The sequence below is a fragment of the Cryptotermes secundus genome, unplaced genomic scaffold, assembly GCF_002891405.2.
Source record: "Cryptotermes secundus unplaced genomic scaffold, Csec_1.0 scaffold715, whole genome shotgun sequence".
NCBI lineage: Eukaryota > Metazoa > Arthropoda > Insecta > Blattodea > Kalotermitidae > Cryptotermes > Cryptotermes secundus.
In genome coordinates, this window is record NW_019724597.1 from 280,491 (window position 1) to 303,725 (window position 23,235).

Below are 23,235 nucleotides of genomic sequence, written 5' to 3' on the forward strand. Positions count from 1 at the left end.
TATACTTGTAAAATGTTACCACCTCTTTTTATACATTAGTAATTCACACACAATTCACTTCATTTCTAAATATAGAAGGAATAATTTCTCTAATTTATACAGCTTCACCTTCTCACTATCTTCATAATCTTCCCGTCTTCACTGCTGACAAATGAAATGTCCCTCACACAGTTGGTAACAAAGAAGGTCCAGCAAGAATCCTGAACTACAAAATGTGGCTCTGTCCAAGAAATTATAAGGTCAAAATCCTCAATTTCTTCTGATATGTATGGTACTTACTATTAGCATTTCAAGACTATGAAATGTCGTCATGTAGTTTGATAGATAGGTACCAGAATTTCAGAAGAACCTACCACCTCAGTCCTCTGGCAAGAGGCAGACAGAAGATGGCTCCTCCAACATGTTGATAACTAAAAACAAACCACACTCTATCACATCCTAGAAGCCCTCTAACTTTTTGACTATTATAGTGATGGTAGTAAGTCAACAGTATGAGCTGGCCTTTCCCCAGAACTATTGACTGTGTGTGATGGGGCAGCTGATACACCCTTATCTCTCCTGCAGACAATTACAGATTACAGCTCATAGATATCTGCATGTACTGTCAGTATCTATGACAACAAATCAGACAACATACTTGTATATTAAACTTTCATATCTCTTGTCACCTAGTACCTGTCTGTTGCTGCCAGTTACAGAGTCCCCTGTATTTCAGCGCTGGCATATGTTAATGCACTTTCCTGACAAAGACAGAGAGAAACACAGCAAGTGACGTGATCTAAGGACTCAAATTAGAGATTTTACAGTTTAGAATCAGTCATGATATGTACTAACCACAATTCCATAGTAACAATGTGGTACTTACTGTGTTATCAGTTTGAAGAATACTATTTTCTGGGATGTGATGCTGTGCAGCCTAGTACAAGTTCACCAACATTTGGAGGAATGTACTGCCTCCTTCAGAGTCAAAGAGTAAGCAAAGCAAGCAACCAGCAAGAAGCAAGTACAGCAGGGTTGTGAAAAAACACAATATTTACTTTGACTAAACAGAAGTGACAGCCAACATCCAGACCTACTATCCCCGGCATCATCAGGGAAGCCACTAAAATATCAAGACACAAGCAATTTCAACTGCCTGGCTTCACCTCTTCCCATCCAAATCTATCACTCATCAGTCACTGAACTTCACCCATACAGACCGGGACAGTGAGCAAGAAAAACCTTTTCACCACTTCTGTTCCTATTTATGTGACTGACAAACCTTTTTCCTCTCTTAACCACTTGGTTTACATTAGAAAAATGAAAGAGCTTTCATCACATTAACATTTGGTTGCCAAAACTGCTTCCATCACTGCCTGTCTTAAATATGGGGTAACACAAACATTATTCATCACCTACTTTCATGACCACCCACCCTCCAAAAAACTTTAAATCACCTTTCTTCAACTGTTTGCTCACCCCTATTGTACAGCAGCACCCTGTTCTCAGGTTTGTCCAGTCACACCTTCAGATCCCAACCACCACTCACTGCCAGGTACAGACCCACATGCACTGCAGATGACTATCACAATTTGTATGGACATGTGAAAGCATGCAGCTCCAGGCAACAAGACTAATAATAATAATAATTATTTAACATTCATCACAGTTACAAATTGTAACTCTCAAACAAGTCACATACATATACAACTTTTCCAGTTTAATTGGCCTCCTGCCCAATTGATTGAACGTCATCATATATCACATAATGTAACATTCAATTACAATTAAACTTACACTCTCGGTATAATTAAAATATATTACGTTCAATCAAATTTACAACTACCTTCCATTATAAAAAACAAGGTCATCTTACTATATATATCTTAATTACCACCGTCATATTCTTAAACTTAAAACCTATTATATCAAAATAATCCACAAAAGATAAGATTCAATTTAGATAACGATTAAATAATTTGGAGTGCAATCGCTTTTAAGACTTCCATCCCCTTTAGATGCTGAATCATATTAAAAACTTCACCTAATTATTAGTCATTTTATTTACACTTAAATCTATTTATCAAGGAGAATCTTATTCCTTTAACTGTCCTTCTGAGAGGAACTCGTGCAAATTATACAATGGGTGTTCCAGTAAATATCTCTTGAGTCTGTGTAGGAATTCTCTATCTGCTTTTACCATTCTTAGTTCCAAAGGCAGTCTATTATAAAGCTTAATAGCCATATTTGTGACACCCTTCTCTTATGTTAAGGTATTGTAACTTTGCACATGAAAGTCTTCTTTCTCTCTCGTGTCATACTTATGTAGGTCAGAATTTTTGTATAGTGTAAATGTTATATTTCTTAAAATAACGTAACACCTCTAAAATATACAAAGATGTTACTGTTAAAATTTTTAATTCTCTAAATATAGGTCTACGTGATGTTCTTTTTGTTACCCTTTTCATTATTCAAAGAACCCTTTTTTGCAAAATCAGAATTTTTTTACTTTCACTTTCTCCCCCCCCCAAAAAAAAATATCAAACCATAACTTATTTGAAATTGGAATTTAGCAAAGTTAATGTAACACACCTTACTGAGCTTTGTACAGACTGACTGAATATGAATGTTCCATTTTAATTTGTGGGTTAAATTAATGCCAAGAAACCTAAACTGTGCTGTATAATTATTTTATTTATTTTATTATATTTTTAAAGGTAATTACTGGCTCAATGCTATCTTGTAGTTTATTCATATGGAAATACATTGCTGTAGCCTTCTCATTATTTATAACCATATTATTCATTGGAAACCAAGATTCGAGTTGCTTCATTACCTTATCTATTTTGTCTTGAAGAATATTTTTGTTCTTTTTTATTGTCAGTATACTGGTATCATCTGCAAATAGCACCACTTTCCCATTAGTTATATTGAGGGGTAGGTCATTTATGTAAATCAAAAACAAAAATGAGCCCAAGGTTGACCCTTGTGGAATCCCTACCTTTACATTCCTTATTTTTGAATTAAAATGAGTCATACAGTCCCTGTTGCCCTTAGAAATTAATTCCACATATTGTGCCCTCAGTGTTAGATATGATTTTAGCCAGGCNAAATAACGTAACACCTCTAAAATATACAAAGATGTTACTGTTAAAATTTTTAATTCTCTAAATATAGGTCTACGTGATGTTCTTTTTGTTACCCTTTTCATTATTCAAAGAACCCTTTTTTGCAAAATCAGAATTTTTTTACTTTCACTTTCTCCCCCCCCCAAAAAAAAATATCAAACCATAACTTATTTGAAATTGGAATTTAGCAAAGTTAATGTAACACACCTTACTGAGCTTTGTACAGACTGACTGAATATGAATGTTCCATTTTAATTTGTGGGTTAAATTAATGCCAAGAAACCTAAACTGTGCTGTATAATTATTTTATTTATTTTATTATATTTTTAAAGGTAATTACTGGCTCAATGCTATCTTGTAGTTTATTCATATGGAAATACATTGCTGTAGCCTTCTCATTATTTATAACCATATTATTCATTGGAAACCAAGATTCGAGTTGCTTCATTACCTTATCTATTTTGTCTTGAAGAATATTTTTGTTCTTTTTTATTGTCAGTATACTGGTATCATCTGCAAATAGCACCACTTTCCCATTAGTTATATTGAGGGGTAGGTCATTTATGTAAATCAAAAACAAAAATGAGCCCAAGGTTGACCCTTGTGGAATCCCTACCTTTACATTCCTTATTTTTGAATTAAAATGAGTCATACAGTCCCTGTTGCCCTTAGAAATTAATTCCACATATTGTGCCCTCAGTGTTAGATATGATTTTAGCCAGGCTTTAATTTGCCCTCTTATCCCATAATTCTCTAATTTTTCTAGCAAAATGTTATGGTAAATAACATCATAAGCCTTTGTTGAATCAAAGAAAATACCCACTGGTAGTAATTTCTTATCCAAAGCTTCTTGTATCTTCCCAATAAACGACTGATACACTGATATTGTTGATTTATCTTTTTGAAATCCCTANTATCAAACCATAACTTATTTGAAATTGGAATTTAGCAAAGTTAATGTAACACACCTTACTGAGCTTTGTACAGACTGACTGAATATGAATGTTCCATTTTAATTTGTGGGTTAAATTAATGCCAAGAAACCTAAACTGTGCTGTATAATTATTTTATTTATTTTATTATATTTTTAAAGGTAATTACTGGCTCAATGCTATCTTGTAGTTTATTCATATGGAAATACATTGCTGTAGCCTTCTCATTATTTATAACCATATTATTCATTGGAAACCAAGATTCGAGTTGCTTCATTACCTTATCTATTTTGTCTTGAAGAATATTTTTGTTCTTTTTTATTGTCAGTATACTGGTATCATCTGCAAATAGCACCACTTTCCCATTAGTTATATTGAGGGGTAGGTCATTTATGTAAATCAAAAACAAAAATGAGCCCAAGGTTGACCCTTGTGGAATCCCTACCTTTACATTCCTTATTTTTGAATTAAAATGAGTCATACAGTCCCTGTTGCCCTTAGAAATTAATTCCACATATTGTGCCCTCAGTGTTAGATATGATTTTAGCCAGGCTTTAATTTGCCCTCTTATCCCATAATTCTCTAATTTTTCTAGCAAAATGTTATGGTAAATAACATCATAAGCCTTTGTTGAATCAAAGAAAATACCCACTGGTAGTAATTTCTTATCCAAAGCTTCTTGTATCTTCCCAATAAACGACTGATACACTGATATTGTTGATTTATCTTTTTGAAATCCCTACTGTTTTTCAGTTAATATTTTAAATTTAGCTGTAAAGGATACCAGTCTATTGTATACTATTTTTTCCAAGATCGTTGAGAATACTGATAGCACCGATATAGGTCTATAGTTACTCGCTTCATGTTTGTTTCCTCTTTTGTAAACTGGCTTGACCTTTGCAATTTTCAATAAATCAGGGAAAACCCCTTGATTTATTGATTCATTAAATATAAAATTGGGTGTTTTTTTATACTTGTGATGCATATTTTTATAAGAAAATCTGGGATTCCATCAGCTCCTGCTGAGGCTTTGCCCTTTAATTTAGATGTTTCTACGACAATTTCTTCTTCCAAGATTGGCCAAAAATACATTGAATTTGGGTTTCCTGTTACAACTTTTTTTAACGATATTACTTTGGTGTTACTCTTGTTTTTCTCCACAAGTTCTTCAACTTTGTCTATAAAATATGAGTTGAGTGTGTCAGCCACCTCCTGGAGGTGGGATGTTTTCCTGTTATATCCTTGTAACTGAATCTCCTGGTCATCCTTTCCTACTTTGCCCATTCTTTTATTTATTATCTGCCATATTATTTTATTTATTTCTGGTTTCAGTGGAAATACTTGATTAAAACAGTCTAAGAATTTTTTATAAATTGCTTATATGTCTCATTTATATTTTCCCCCCAAGATTCACTAGTCAACAAAGTTATAAATTTAGCAATATTGTCCTTGGTATACTTTCTTTTTAAACTTTTTTTTCTCTCATTATTACCTTTGTCTATTGATACCCATAAAATCTGGGCCAAATGATCCGAATATCCCATATTTATAATCTCAGTGTAATTCTACTAACTTTAACTGAATCAAGTATGTGTTCATGATTATAGCTTTCTAGGATGTGACACCGTGTAGTCTGGTAGACAGGTAACGATGTTTTGTAGAAGCAGGTTCCTCAGATTGACAGCAACTGTCTCCTGGCTACAAATATCACATCATGAGAACCTCAAATCCGAAGTAAGTGTCTGTTCATATACAGGTTCTCACCATTATAATTCCCAGAAGCTATATAGTCATCTTAGCACTACAAGTACCAGTAAATAGCCTGCAAAAAGATCACCATTCCTTACCCAAGGTTGTATTTATACTGAAGTTCGTGTAATGTGGGGTTTGTGCTCTTCTGTGTCGTGTTTGTCTGTCATGTGATCTAAGGCTAGCACCTTCAGTAAATAATTTTAATATACTACCATGATAACATATGTGTCTATGAATTTGTGTCCTGTCTTTGTACAGTTTATACCAGAAATATAATATTTAAGCCAGACTAGAAGAAGGCAGAATACATGGAGAGGTAATGCCAAACATCAGCACCCCATTCATTTGAGTACAGTATTCTGAAATATGCAAGCTTATTGATTTTTGAAAAATGTCTTCGTGTTTTATAAAAGAACTGGACCTATGGTGCAAATATGGAATTTGCATTTCATCCACAGTTATATTTAATTTTGAAACCTATGAAGAGATGCAATGAATTCTAAGGAGGATATCTTCAAGCAACAACAGAAAGGAAAACAAGCAAATGTGAGAAGTCAGGGTCAATCCTCAGTGATGAGCAGTGCAGATAATAGATACTTCTAGTTGCAAGGCCTATTTCAGAAAGAAGCATCATAAACTGGAAACAGAGTCCCAAAGAAAGGAAACAGCTGGAACCATGAAAGAAAAGAGACTACAGTTCTTGCAGCATGACCAGTGGATGTCATGAGAATCTGTAGTTTTATCACAATCTCACCTAAGTACACTTAGCACAGCTGCATTAATTATGAGCTCTTTGTATGTGAAAATCAGTCTGTCATTTAACAGCTTCAACAGTTTATATCCATTCACTACCCAAAATTCACTTCAATGCTGTTTTCAGTTTTACACTGTTCTTCCATGCAAATTGTTATAGAAAGTTATTACTGTTCTTATACCTACACTCTGAAATCACTGTTTCAAAAATTGCTTTCTGGTTAAGTCTCTAAACGACACTGTCATGTCATGCTTAAAACTTTTTATTTATTTATCTGAATCATAGGACATCATTAATGTCAAGTATAAGTAAGGGTAGTTAAAATAATATTGCCAAGTCTAAGGGGGTATGCGTGGCAAAATTAATGGGTTCTAGATTGGATGAATACATTTATTGGTGTTCCTTTACAATTCAATTCAGACAGCCTACAATCACTGACTGTCTACAACTCGCTCCATTCCTTGCTGGACCATGAGTGTATTCCTTTCTACTATGATGAAAGAAGAATTCCTGCTCACACATCAAGCTGCCGTGATTGATGTCTGTCTCTCAAAAACACACTAATTCAATTCTGACTTCCTGCTTGGGTATATCTGCTCACTCTCTGGGTACTGCAAGTGTGTGTGTGTGTTCTGGTCTGTTCTGACCGTTCTGATCTCCACTCACAGCTTCAGGAGAACTGCCTTCAAGGGTTTCAGTGCTGTCAGAAGCAGTCAGAAGTCATTAATATGGATATGCCTTTGTCACAACCTGATGATTGAAACCTTCAACACCAAATAACTAGAGTTCAGTAGTTGACTGTGTTACCTAGGAATTGTGTTAGCTATACATGTTGCAATACATTGCTCTGATTTATCTACTTCTCATTACCTGGTAATCTGTATTTATTCAATTTCATTTCGTGCATTTTGTATCTCATACACTGTTTTTATACCAGTGTCCTTCAACATTCATATTATTCTTCTCAGTTGAATAAGGCAAGCACTGCCATCTGCCAATGGCTCTGTAAGCCTTTGCTTTGGTAGGCATTCTTGCCACCGTCCCAGTGTCTAATTGATGCATATCCAGAAACGCACTGCACAACGCCAGTCAGTGTTTACTAACACACCTCTCACTAATCTGAAACCACTGGCTGTGTATCTATTTATGCAATGTGACAGCAGCTGTGGTCCAACTACTAATAAGCCATAGCAGAACATTATCAGCATGCAATGAATATCACATTGCATGCAACTGATACAAGAGGAAGCACTTGAAAAAATCACAATTCTTGAAGCTGTACTGTTTAAAATTATCATTAGACACAATATGTCACACTGCCCAGACGTATATAAGAGGCGGTGTTATTCAATATCAATCAGAAGACTTTGGAGCTGCAACTGTGAAGCTGGATCATAACAATGCTGTACTATCCAGCAAAACAGGAGGTCTCCATTGCCTTTGTGATATTACATTTAATGGTATCTGATTGTTCATCAATTTCTCTACACACAAACAGAAGAGCTCAGAAGAACAGTTCCACAAGCACCCTTTGTCTCAGTTCAAGGCCACCGAAATTCAATGAAGATGCCTCAGCAATGATGATTTCACATGGCAGTGAATCAGAGGCAAAACCAATATTTCACAGAAATCAAACGAAGAAAAATGTGAATGCACTGAAGAATACAAAGACATCTGCAACAATGAACATCAACAGAAGTCTTCCTGAGGAAGACAGCCATGACAGTATACAAACTGTAAGGTCAAAGAGGTCAACACAATGCAGTTTCTCAAGTCTCAGGATCTCAAGGGAGACTCAAAAATGGGTCAATTATCTGACCAAATATAAAGTCAGCTGCAATGAATGTCACAGTTACTGTTCAGTCAGTAACAGTGAGGTATGTGCTTGTACTTCAAAATGTGGTACACATCCGTCACTTGTCTCAAAGTTTTAATGGTTTTTTTCTGTGGGGAATCCCTGCTTGGATGCCATGTTTATTTACTTTTAAGTTTTCAAAGTGAAATTTGTTACATGCTTGGCCCTCTACTGAATATTTATCTGCTGGAGAATGTTCAAAATCTCACAAGAAAGAATGTCTTGTTCTATTCTGACCTGAGGAACATTTATATTCATTACTTAATGACAGATTCAGTTAACTGGGAATATGATTGTCATCTTTGTCTTAACAAGCAAAATTTCAAATATTATTTTCATTTAGTCTCTAAGATGTTATGTCATTCCTCCTTTGTCTCACAGAAGCATGCACATGTGTACTAGTATAAGCATATTCATTACTTCAGAACATCTACTGTATCTTACACATACAAAGGATTTGTTCCCTAAGAAAGTAATATGTGTTACTGAAACGAACAGAAACTTATGTGTGAGTATTTTGCATTAAGGATATGTGAAACTGCAGGTGATGCTACAAGAGTTTATTTCTGTTCACATTTGAAAGATCTGATATATTACATCAAGGCATTGGCATGCCAAGCAGTGCAGAAGTCTCAATTAATGTAGCACAATTTAATTGTTATTGCAGATCAGCAGGAGTCTTAAGATAGGAAACCTTCAGTGGAGTGAATGGAACGTGATATCGGCATGTCCGGTCAACATTTCCTTAGAAGGCTGTCTAGTGACTGCAAAATGTGCAGACACAAACAACGCCCATGCATACGGCCATGTGTATGAGTGCCGGCAGGTCCACTACAGATACAGGAGCACTTCCAAACGCTGGAACACACATCCTGTGGGTTGTGTGAATGCCTCATGGAAAAGTTTTCTAGGAAGGAAAATGACTGAACCACCAAGTTATTACTAAGCAATCTTCAGATTGGGGTCCATCTGCTGTATTACATACCCAAGTCTAGATTTGAAACTATCTGATATGCCCTGCATATGGTACATTATGAAACAAGCTTTCATAGTGTAGTTCATAATCACGATACACGCCAGAAGTTAAATCTCCATGCTCAGTTTTGCAGAACAAATGCCTATAAGAAAGGAGTACTGAACATGGGAATAAAATTATACAATAAAATACCAAATAAAATTAGGGAGACAGAAAAAATGAGACAGTTTAAAAAAGTAATGAGGTCATATTTGGTACAACATACGTTTTCTTCTGTAGAAGAATATATGTTAAATAAAAGATGGTATGTTTGTGAAAGGGGGGTATTTATTTTTAATTATAGAAATTGAAGTATTGTATGTTTAATGTGTATGGAACGTTTTCCTATGACAGTGATTTGACGAGGAAGGAAGAATGGATTGGTTGATTGATTGATTGATTGATTGATTGACTGATGTGAAATGGATTGAATTGGTTACTCTGTTGGGGAATTTATGTTGTCTTAAATTTTTAATATAGTTTTGTAAGGTATGTTGGACATGTACACAATTTGTGTATGTAGTTAAATATTATAGTATTGTTGACTTTAATACAAATAATTTGACTTGTTCTATATCTGGAGACTATATTGCAAAATGTGGATTTCTGGAACCAATAAAAATATTAATATATGAATATGAATCTTTCCTTTAGCAAGTAACAGGTGGTCCACATGCTATATGCCATGACAGGCAGCAGCCAGAGAGTGCGTTACATACATGCCTCATGCAAGTTGCTACATACAGCCAGTCTCAGTTCTAAACTTGGATATAACAAAATAATTTTAAGATATCTCACACTTGGACGATTGACTATGAATATTTCTTAATGCGCTGAATTACATTTTATTGTTACATTATTATCCACTGCCTCATGTGCAGACTGTATTGTAGTCACTGTGAGTATTGCATAAATCACACTGTCCTCTATTTTTTATTATTTTTTTTTTTGTTATTATTGATAGTGGGGTGAGACTGAGTCCACTTGGTACTGTGGCCACTTCTGGCCTATTGTACCTGCCCCGATGATAGATGATGGTGATTGTGGAGCAATTGGTGGAATGAAGATTGGCAGGGGAACTGAAGTACTTGGAGAAAACCTGCCCCAGCTCCACTTTGCCCACCACAAATCCCAAATGACCAGACCCTCGCCTGAACCCAGTGTCCGCGGTGGGAAGCTAGCGACTAACAGCCTGAGCTATGGCATGGCCTACACTGTCCTCTAACTCCAAAATGAATTTCATATGAGTCCATAGGAAGTATAATGATATTAGTTTCTAATGCTATTTGTCAAAGGGTATTTGCCTTCCAAAAGAAAATCATTAGCATCCAAATAGATTATGCAAAAAGATATTCCTGTTACATTATGTTATGGTTTAATAGTGGATTATTAATACTAATGTGGGTTTTTCAGGTGTTTATGGTCAGTATAGGCTTTTTAAGCTAATTTTGTGCAATAAATGTAAAATCTAGTAGTAATAAATATGAAATTAACACACAAATTTGAACAAAAGTACACAGGCTGAAACACCTACCTATAAAGACATGCATGTACCTAGATTGTATTAAGTGATTTGTACATATATGGCTGAAAGCCTTATACCAGGAGACACTATGTTCTGCCTTGTCTTTGTTGAAATATAAAGTAATTTTTAAAACATATTCTTAATTTTATGTATATATACTTTGTCTCTAGGTTACAGCACCTAGTAATTGCTGTCTAATAACAAGAGAATAACAGAATTATCTGTAAAAGCTTCATAAGATGGTCTGCTGGCAAATGACACATGTGACATCCTGCAATTTGTAATTGCACAGCACAGTGGGCCAAGAAATCATAACGGACAATATTAAGAATCTCCCTACTCAAGTTACATAGGCGGCACAACATCGGCCACCTTGAAGACAGACAACAGAGGTTATTGACAGAAACCGTATGGTTTATGAATTTTAATTTGTAACGAAGTTTTTAAAACTTTAAAACAACTTTAAATATTTCTATAACCAGAAAGGCTGCTTTGACTGATAGATGGAACATTGTCTACTTTGACATTACATGTATATTTGATTGACAACTGTTGTGATAGTGGTTTCAAAAAAGTGTTTGGTGCCTCTGAAGATGATCCAAATGGATCGAAACATGTAAGGCTAGTGAATCATTGAGTGAGAAAACTGAAATAGTCACATTGGACGGACTTGTCTTTTATAATTGTAACTGTTAGTGTGACGGACCAAAATGAAACAAATCAAATTGTAAAATAAGTCCTCTTTTTTTTTTCCTTAAAGCAACGTTTCAGAGATTAGACTCTGTCTTCATCCTAAAGCAAAAGGCCTACTTGATTGGGCCCAGTCCAGTCTCCAAAACTCTTGTTTCCAATAAAATAACAGGACAATGTATAATGTCCAAAAGGTCAATAATTGTATTAATATACCACCACCACATAGATTTAGACATTATGAAATGATACCTGATGCAATAGGATATACTTATGTCGAATACTTATCAAAGAATTCTGGTTATGCATATTTACTTGGTTAATTAAATATCTCTTAAATGGGACATATGCTGTGAAAATTTTACCTAAAATTTATTAACACACTGGACCATATAAGAACTTAAAATATTCATGGCAGAAGACAAAACAAAGCAGAATGTTTTCTTTCACTTGAAATTATGCACACAATGTCAGCACAGGTGATAATTATTCCAACAACACAGCTATGATCCAATACTTATTATGTATATTTCCAGTCAAGCTACCTGCTAAAGCAGATATAAAAATACGAAGCATAAACTGTTCGTATGTTATTGACAACGTACTTCAATATCTGCTGAATCAAGAAGAAATTAACCAAAAATTATGGAAATGTTAAAATACCTGGTAGCACAATAGCAACAAAACAAAACAAAATCTAGAATCCACACACTTAGAACATTAAATGTAATTGAAGTCCTACATAAGAAAAATACATATGATTAAATTGAGGTTCAAATTTTGAAACGCTAATCACAAGTAGCGACTTTAAATGTTCATCAGATAAATTTGCCCTGTATTTCGACTTGATGTACTTCATCTGGGAAAAAGTTTGTTCACACAGATATGTCGCCCCAAAAATGGAGATAAATTTACAAGCAAATTTCTTTAAATTAGGAAATTGCTCAGAGTTCAGAAATTTATAAAATTTGATCAAATTTCTTTCCCTGTATTTGTCTTTAATATATGATAATTTTCCTGAAGTTCAATAATTTCCATTTGAATTTGACTTGGGACATCTGCAGCATCAGAGTCAAACGGATTTTGAAACAATCTAATTTCCTGAGCACTGGAATCCAAATCAGCAAATCGCTTCCAAAATTGTTCTTTCAAATCTGAAATGACTAAATTTGCAAACGAGGAAGGAAATTCTGCTTCATCCTTTTTATGCAACTCTGCACAGTATAGCATATGAACAAAGTTACAGTTTTTCACTTGGCTTTCCAGAAGTATCAACTTTGCTCTGAATGCCTTGAGAAGTTCAAATAAATCACAGACTAAGTTATTTTCACCCTGCAACTTTAAATTCAAATTGTTCATATGGTTCACCAGATCAGCAAAAAATGCTGATTTCCAAAGCCACTCGGTATCTGATAAAAGTGGTTCGTGATGGTTTTTCTCGGTAAGAAATATATCAATTTCATTCCTGAGCTGAAAGAAGCGCGAAAGAACCTTTCCATAGCTAAGCCACCGAACTGCAGTATAATATGTCAGGTCAATAAGCTCGGAATCACATTCCTCAAGAAAAGACCGAAACTGGCGATGGTTAAGTGCATGACAGGGAATGAAATTAACGATAGAAATAACAGGTTTTGAAACAGAGCTCATATCAACGTGTTTTGCACAGAGTGCTTGTTGGTGGATAACACAGTGAAGAAACATTGGCTTTCTGCACAATTCTTTCGCGGGCCGGATAAAATCACATTGCGGGCCGGATGTGGCCGGTAGGCCGTAATTTGGAGATCCTTGTTCTAGGCCAAAATCTATCTATCTATCTGTCTACCAAATTGCATGGTGTCATATCCCACAAGAACACAATCTTATTCCTAGTCTGTTCTTCCCTTCTTGTATGAAACCTGACTTCAAACCCATGATTATGAGTATGGGTATGAGGGGAGAGCCATAGGAACCTGCCTTCGCACTGCAACCTTCAATGATCTATTGTGCTTCCCCTTTGGATTAACCCTTTATTAATTCTACACTTCGAATGAAATGTAGGGCTTTCTTTATTGGGGCGTCATAAAAGTCACTTAGTTCCATGAAGAATTGACCCAGGTGGCGATATCTTAGATAAGCTATAGCCTCACGATCACATGAAATGTGTGTGGCTGATTCATCTTCTTGTAGGCACCTTTCACAAGTTGGGTCATCTGTCAGCCCCACTTTGAAAAGGTGCCCTTTTAGGTGGCAGTGTCCACTTTAAACTCATACAAAACTTTGTCACTTTACCCTACTCTCCATGTGAAGAAAATACACTGCCCACTGAGAAAGTAAGAAATTTCCTGCTTATGGCTCTTATTCTGCACAAGGGTAGAAAGTAACAAAGCCTCACACTAGGGTAACAATTAGTGTTTTACTGCTCTTGCTGATGTGTGTCCATTGTTATGAGTTCCCTGGCTGCATTACCCTTATACAGCTTGTGGTCAGCCCAATGGCAAGGGCCCAACAAACTTCCTGCCAAAAGGGCACCAGGGTAGCTCCTCCAGCTAGGATGCATGCAGTGTTACCTCTATGCTATCACAGTGTGCGTGAACACAGGGGTAATTTATCTTTATCTGTGCTATAACTGATATCCTTACATTTGACTCTGTCTCCTACAGATGTGATACACTTTGAATACAGTACATGTACTTATACATACAGCTGCTGTTTAATTGAGCACCAACAGATTGGGGGATATGGATCTGATATGGGGATATGGGGGATATGGGATCAGAAGAGACATTTCACATACTCCTAACCATGGCTCCAGATGGAAATCAGCGTCCAGCTTCATGCACTGGCTGGCTTAGCCCCAGGATAACACCTCCCAGTACACATTAGATATTCGGCTATGCGAATCATAGACATGGCCAGGACACAGTGGCAAATAGCAAGTATTTTCTATCAAGAATCAAACCACAGTCCATCCAGCCCAAAGCCTAGTCATTACAGAGATTCAGCTACTGTCAAACCTAATTCATACACGTTCTTACAATCCTTAATCACATCACAGATCGTGATGATTTGCATGTGATATCCAGTGGAACACACAATCTTATCTTGTACATGCATGGACAGCAGCATCAGGGGGGATGTTGGGCATACAGCATTCACAGTGGAGTGATTGCCTGTACGTGCTTCTGATAACAAACTGATCTGACTGTCATTCATTACAGGTGGCTGAAAATACCATTATCACCTGAACATTGATACAGCATGTGAATGCAAAGCTTGAGCTCAGGCATCTTGTTGCTAATTACATCAGAACGGAGATATCTATGTTGAGCTGGTTCACCTGACAGCAAACAGCTCTCAAATATGCAACCTCTCTGCAGTTGTATAATAATACTCACAGTGGTAGTAGTAGTAATCTCCTCCTCCTCCTCCTTTCTCAGCTCTAGAGCCCTTGTTGGGCTTTCTTCCGCTTTCCATGTATTTATTATGTTTGTCTTGTTCTCTGTAACATACACAGTATAGCCTCATTTTTTCTCTTATGGCCTCTCTGCACTCTTCATCATACCATTCATTTTTCGTTCTTTTCTCTTCACCAATTGTTTCAGGTGCAGTTTCAATTACAGCTTGTTTGATTTTGTTTCATAGCTGTTCGACTTGTTCATTTTAATTTTCTATCTGTTCTGTTCTTAATGCTTCTAATTTTGTTTTCAATGTTTCCTTATATAACTGAGACTGACTGGTTCCTTTAATTTGTCTACTTTTCATTTTTTCTTTTATAACTTTTATTATTATCTATAGTGGCAAGTCTGTCGTTTATTTTAACTTTAACTAAATAGTGACCAGAATCACAATTAAGACCTCTCGCTGTTTTAACATCCAGTACTGATGAAGCATGTCTTCTATATATCAATACATGATCTATTTGGTTAGTTTGTTCACAGCCAGGTATTTTCCAGCCACCTTTTTTAAAAAAGCTTCTATCATAATTTGCGCATTAAAATCACCTAGAATCACTAACATATCATATTTTGGTATTTTTTAGTATTCTCTGTGAAACTGATTATAAAATTCTCTTCCAGACTGTCTTCTGTTGGTGCTTACACTGATATTAATGTAAAAAGTAAAAAAAGTAAAGCTATCCCTGTAACAGGCCATGAAGGCCCATAGGGATGTGAGACGTTGAGGGTTCCACATTATCTAGACAATTGGCTCAAAGATGGCGGTAAAGTTGTCGGCCTTATGCGCCGGCCGCGCTTTACTCCCCAGGAAAATTATTTATTTAATTCCTGGTACTCATTTCTGTTAGAGGCTGAGTCAACCCCAGGGCCATAGCGCGGCTGGAAGGATTAGGTCAATTGAAAAAAATCCAATGACCTCATCGGGACTTGAACCCGCGACCTTCCAGCTTGTAGCATAGCTCCTCAACCAACTACGCTACCCTGTGCCCCCCTGATATTAATGTGATATTTATAAAACGCCCTTTGAGCCCAATTTTACACATTCTATCACTAACTGGTTCAAAACATATTAAAATTTTTCATGTGCCACACTGTCTATGCATAGAATTTGGTCCACTATAAAATAATGAGTAGGCTTGTTTATCTGTTCTCCCTTGTCCAGGCCATCTAGTTTCTTGAATTGCTAAAATATTTATTTTGTATTTTCTGGCTTCATCTGAAATTTCTACCATTTTTCCAGGTTGTAATATTGACCTAACATCACAGGTTGCTACTGTTAATATTGTATTCCTTTATCGATTCCATATGCCACTGTCCATATAACCCTACCAGGTAATTCAGCAATTGTAAAATCTTTGCGACAAGTGTTCTTTTTTATGGAAAAGTCATCAGCCTCAAGCCCAACTCTTAATCAGTGGGACTGGTAGTCTTGATTTTTGGGTATTCTACCCCTAGAAGTGTTTTCTTCGCTACAACTCAGAGAGCTTCCTCTGTCCTTTGCAGTTTACAAGCCATACCAATATCCATCATCTCCAGCTTGTAGTACCCAGTTATAGACCCTTCTGACTTCAGTCTTCAGCACTATACTGGTACAGGGGGAACTGCTGCATTCTACCTGGGATGTTTATCAACTTCTGAGTCTGACTTAGGGTTGCCCCTTCCATCAATCCTACTATACCGAGGGTTTCCCTCTTTGCTGTTGCTGCCATTGAGGGCCTTTACTGTAACCCAGGAAAGGGGCCGTTACAAGGTGCTACCATCCAGAGCCAGATGGACCAAGGTATTTTAAAGAGGTGTTACCAATTTTTCGCCTAACTCTTTGTCCTGGCTTGTGTTAAACAGAACTTAGCCTTCCAAACGTTGGGCCCAAGTTGGCAGGGTTGTGCATTTGTATAATGCAAAGCCAAATCAGTTTTTCACCTGTGGAGTTTTTTCTGTCATCCAACAGACTAAACACCTTCTTCTTCTTTAGTTAACACATAAACAAACTGTTGAAACAGCATTAGAATCACTAACATTATATACATAAACTTAATAAATGTATAATTAATGACCCATCTCGAGTAGTACAGACTCAACGTTAAGGATAGCAGGCCTGATCTAAAAATACAACTCAACAAGATGTATGTAAGTTTTAACATGAAAAATGTGTTTTAATGTGAAACTTGTCAGAATGTTTACAGTCTACACCACACCACATTCCCAGCTCCAACAGTTCATTAATTGCTGCAATCTACTATGAAGCTAGCTATGAGCAGTGATCAAATGAAACCCACTGAAGGAATGTTCTGGACAGAAGAGCAGATGGCATTAAAAGCTGATCCCATGAGCAATGAGGATGGCAGCTGATTGATTCCTTCCCAGAAAGAACTCACTGGGATGCTGGAACTAGTGCACCACTGTGGCCTTGATGCATTTGTCTGACTCAATCCTACATCACTTTCCTGCAAGGAAACTAACACACAGAAATCACATGGTGGCATGTGTTGGTGCAACAGCTTCTGACAGAGTGAGCACAGCTGTCCTAGATGGTGTGGGCCATATATGGATGGGTACTGCTGTTCAAGATGATGATGCTTTCTGCTGATGGCAGTATCAAAGTCTCAGAGGTTTCCACAACAGCACTGTGCATTGTTGGTGAAGTTACAAATTCAGGTAAGATGAAGTTCTCAAATTTGAAGTGGTGTAATGGTTCTAGCAAACAGTCCAGGAAGTTCCTTGTAGAAAGAATCCACTGGCTAGTCCATAAATGAGATACCTGCTAAAGTGACTATGGGAACTATTTTTAGTGGCCTCTAATCCTTCAGCCAGAACAATATGAGTTTCATTTTAACAAGCTCTGTATGTATAGATTTTCTGTCACAGTAATACTGTTACTCTAAGTATTACAAAACTACTACAAGAAATGATATTAAAAGTTCAAATTTCTTTCAACATCATTTATCAGTTAAAATTTAAATTATAAGCAGTAAAAGTGTCATTCCCATCTAAAATATTTGCATTACTGATGACAGGCAAATTCAAATATGGTTTTAATGACATAACATCCACAGCATGTTTTGTGAGAACTTGGCAGTAGCTAAGAAGTAATTTAGGGAGCTCACTTGCATGTGTGAACATGAGCGTACCTTAAGCCTGCCTTTCCTTAAAGTGGTAAATGGAGAAATGTGAACTAAAAGAGGAAGATTTGGAAGGTGAAAACATTTAGAACATTAACAAAACTTGCCATAAATGAATGCTATATGAGGTGAAAGAGGAAAGTGCAATTGCTCCAAAAGACCTGACACACCCGGTGGCAGAAAGATACAATCAGATTCACAATCATAAATTTATTTAATGAGGACATAACAACAGATGGGAAACAAGGCCAGTCAGTGCTTACAAACACACCTCTCACAAATCTGCAACCACTGGCTGTGCATCTATTCATGCAATGTGACAGCAGCTGTTATCAATCCACTAGTAAGCCATAGCAGAACATTATCAGCATGCAATGACTATCACACTGCATGCAACTGATACAAGAGGAAGCACCTGAAAAAATCACAATTCTTGAAACTGTACTTTTAAAATTATCATTAGTCACAATATGTCACATTGCCCAGACGTATATAAGCGGCAGTGTTACTTAATATCAGTCAGAAGACTTTGGAGCTGCAACTGTGAAGCTGGGTCATAACAATGCTGTGCTATTCAGCAAAACTAAAGGTCTCCATTGCCTTTATGATTTTACATTTAATGGTATCTGATTTCTCATCAATTCCTCTACACACAAACAGAAGAGCTCAGAAGAACAGTTCCACCAGCATCCTTTGTCTCAGTTCAAGGCCACCAAAATTCAATGAAGATGCCTCAGCAATGATGATTTCACATGGCAGTGAATCAGAGGCAAAACCAATACTTCATGGAAATCAAACGAAGAAAAATATGAATGCACTGAAGAATGCAAAGACATTTGCAACAGTGAATATCAATAAAAGTCTCCCTGAGGAAGACAGCCATGACAGTATACAAACTGTAAGGTCAAAGAGGTCAACACACATTGACATCTCAAATATAATTCAGGCATATGTCAACTACCTATTTAACTACAGTGCAAGCCATATGCACCCCATTGCAAAGGCAGGTTTTATAAGTGAATTGTGAGTAAGGAAATGGAAGGCTTCTTTCTTTTCCACCCTACCAGGATAATGACATTCAAACCTTATCAAATTGTTATGAGCCCAACCAATACCCATTTAATGCCTGTTACAGGTTGCTTTCAAAGGAGAGTTGAGGTCATCATGGCACTAATTATTAAGATTACAGTTTTCTGTGATGTGACACTGTGTAACTCTTCATACCTATCTACCAAGCTACACAGCATCAGATCCTAGAAGACTGTCACCTTAATTCCTTCAGAGAGGTTAAGGCAGATAAACTTTGCTACAACATCCCTTGTATGTTGCTAAGCATAGGAATAGTTTCTCTCAGCATATGCAAATGTCCAAACACTGGATTCAGTGTCTATGTGCAGACAGAGATTTTGTGGCTGTAAGACAACAAGTGGTACTTGCCTCAGAATCCAGAATATGTCTGTGGATGGACTTTGCAGGAATATTAATTTTTAAGCATTGATAAGATTCTTCAGTTTTGTGAAAATTGCTTTTAGTGTGTAAGCATTGAATTAATGACTTCTTTTTCTTTAATGACAACAATATAAATGAATGTAAAAGTGGCAATCATTATTTTCAGTTACATCCATTACTGCTTAGCACATTACAACACTGACACAATATGCTATCAACATTAATACATACTGCCAGGGAATTTACTCCACCTTTCAAAAAGTAATACCAAATGTGACGATCTGCTTAAAACTAAAAGTCAATATGTTACAAGTAAACATTACCAACTTATAGCCATTAATAAAATGTCAATTATTTATTATTACAGAAAGGTGTCTACCTGCACATAGATGGAATAAGGTGGGACGAATGGAATTTGATTGCAATGTGCCCAACAAATTATTCTGTGTCATACATCTGCCCAACAAGACATCCAATATCACATGCTTCACAAGCTCTCCTCAAAGCAACATGTGCCTGCAAAATTGGCAGGTGTCATCAAGTCCATGCTAAGGTCCGTCATCACTTACATGCTCATCCAGTTGGCTGTGTCTATGCTACACAGAGAAGCAGTAAACAAGCAAACCATCAATCTGCCCCACCTTCAGTATCTTAAGGACTCAAAGCACTCAACTGGGTTTTAAGTGACAGTACTGAGCCTTCAACTTCATCTAAATAATATTCAACCATTCAGTTCCTGCCTCACAGAAACATGCTGTGGCATCTTCTTCACAAAGACCAACCAGTTAATGCATTACAGGGGAAAAAATTGTGAGAATGATACACAGATGCATTATGGGGTAAAATGCACAGTTTCTAAAAGGCAAACCAAGTGGTGTGTATAGTTACCACTTTATTGCAGAGGGTTAATGGTACTACATACATACATACATACATACATAGCATTCCAGCCACCCATGAGTTAGTCAGATGACCTACCGGATGTGGAATTCTGTATATTAACTTCCAGCATCTCATACAAAAGACTTTGTTTTAAAAGTCACAACAATATTATAGGTATTACAACTACATATGAGATTAATACTGCTCTGCTTTCTTGTCAAAAACAATTTGTGTTAGTAGACCAGACTGGTTCACATTTGCAGTGTTTGGTCAATAACAATTACAAACATTATGTAACAAGTTACTCCTTGACAACATTGTGTAGAGGTCTGTACTAAACAAGAAGTCGTGCCTGTTACAGAAGGAAACTATTTCACTGTGGTCACCCATTAATTGCTGAATGCCATAGCAGTAAAATACAGCAAGAAATGTGTACTGGTTCAGTACAATTCCTCTGAACAAAATGGGCCTTTTGGCTTATAAATTGCATAATGTAACAGTTATGGATGTTAAATAAATAAATAATACAATCAATCAAATTTGTGCTTTCAGCACTGCATTATATTTCTTAAAAACTTATATAATTCTGAATTTCTGTTACTAGGTGAAAGCCACTATAAGGCAGGATGCTGATTATTTAATATTCAAAGATGACCACATAAAGTGGAAATATTGAAGGAAAAAGAATAATCGCTTAATGATAACCTTTAATTCCCGAGCAAGGTAAAGTGAAACGTATAAGCATAATGCTGGAAATGGAAACAGAATCTGTAACACTGGTAACTGCCACATCTCCTTAATGAGCAATGTTATTAAAGAAATTCTAACAATGATCACAAGTATAATTATTTTCATTCTAATAATATGACCTTATTCATGAATATAAAAATGTCTTGGAAGAAATATTTACACCCTCTCCATCTTTGACGGTTACAACATTTTCAGTTCTGATTTACGAGTATATGGGCCTCTCTTCATGTAAGAAAAAAGGGATCTGTTGGTGAAATTTATTGCTTCAAAATGGTGAATCGTGATGTGTGAATGGTCAGATGAGGGAATACTTAGGAGGAGGTCTATAATGTTCTCCAGTTTCTATGGATGCTACAAGCCTGAAGGTTGCAGGTTTGATTCCTGATGAGGTCATTGGACTTTTCAATCAACCTAATTCTTCCAGCCACATTATGGCCCTTGGGTTGACTCAACCTCTTAAGAGAAATGAGTCCAGGAATCTTCCTGGGGATAAAGGGTTGCCAGCACGTAAAGCTGACAACCTCACCACCATCTGTGAGTCAAATGTCTAGAAAATGTGGGAGCCTCAACATCTCACAACCCTATGGGCCTCCAAGGCCTGTTACAGGGACAACTTTATTTTTACTTACATTTCCAAAACATTATTTTTAGAAGTAATTGTTTATATTTTATATACTATATCAATTTTAGGAATGAAGCTTTGAGAGGTTACATTGAAATCTTTGGCTTGCAATTGTGTGAGAAGTGACAAAACCAACGACCTAGAAATCCAGAAAGGGTGCAGATCAACTGTAGAAATATCTTTATTATGATGTGTTACCTTTCATATTATCAGCTGTTCCAAATAGGCAGTAAGTACTTACCCACTGCTTGCGTATTTTGCAAGTTGCTCTACAGAAAAATAAGTCAGCGTCTTCAATGACTATCATCATGGTTGTTTTATATTAAATTTACACTCATTTTAATTTTCTTCCACTACAATATTTGACAATGCAAACTACTGTCAGAACAATCCACATCTTCCTCCTGTTCAAACAAGGCAAAAGATGCAGTCCTGTACCTAGATCTGTCACAGAAGGCTGAAGCAGAAAAATAAAAGGATGTTTTGTATTGAAGCTAAACAACAAGAATACATTACTTTGAAATGAAGCCAGGTACTTCTTATTGACTCTTCTGTCTTACGGTGGTGGTGGTGGGGTGGGCTATGCCCTGGAACTATGAATGAGGCCTGAAATGGTGTAGGTGATCATGGAATGTATTAAAAAAATACTTCAACCCCATCTCGTTGAACCACACTATTTTCATCAGCAACATCACACAAATATGCTGCTTACTGGGGAAGGTGAGACAAATCACCCTTCAGTATTGGTACTTTCTATGCAGTCAACACAAAATAATAGAGAGCTGATCGATGTTTCCCAGCCTACCAACAGTAGCAGTAGCTCTTTTCAGCTCCTCTTGCTGCAGGCACCACCTATGACTAAATGGATAAAGGAAATATAAATATATATGCTTACTAAACTGAATTGTAGAGTTTTTCATTTTAAATAATAATTTGTTCATTCCATTCTTTAATAATTATTTGTTTGGCAATACACCAATGTTATGAAAATGGACTACTTAGCTTGCCTAATGATTCTCTGCTCAGGAGTGTATGCCTTCTCACAGTTGAGCCTTACTCAAACATTGAAATGTCTTGAGGACTATACAACTCACCATATGATGCAGTTGACATTCAGAAGTAATTACAAGGACTACTTATCATCTTTCCTCAGTTCATCATACAGTGTATAAAAATGCCATGTGTATGCCTACTGTTCAGCACTAACAGAACAATGCACCAACTTTCTAGTATTTCTATGGTTTTCATGATCAAATACAAAAAAAAAAAATATATATATATATACTGTTCTTCTTCTTTTAGCAGGATTTAGTTAGCCCCACTGATGCCATGCATCCATATTTTTGGCC

At 36.4% G+C, this 23,235-nt stretch overlaps 1 protein-coding gene across 1 annotated transcript; it reads left to right on the top strand.

Moving 5' to 3' along the window:
• The first annotated feature begins 17,325 nt into the window (after window positions 1-17,325).
• On the top strand, window positions 17,326-20,555 carry LOC117282154. Its single transcript, XM_033750649.1, has 2 exons — window positions 17,326-17,719; window positions 20,000-20,555. The coding sequence occupies exons 1-2, from the start codon at window positions 17,593-17,595 to the stop codon at window positions 20,182-20,184; spliced, it is 312 nt and encodes a 103-aa protein (XP_033606540.1). The 5' UTR covers window positions 17,326-17,592; the 3' UTR covers window positions 20,185-20,555.
• Window positions 20,556-23,235: the final 2,680 nt, after the last annotated feature.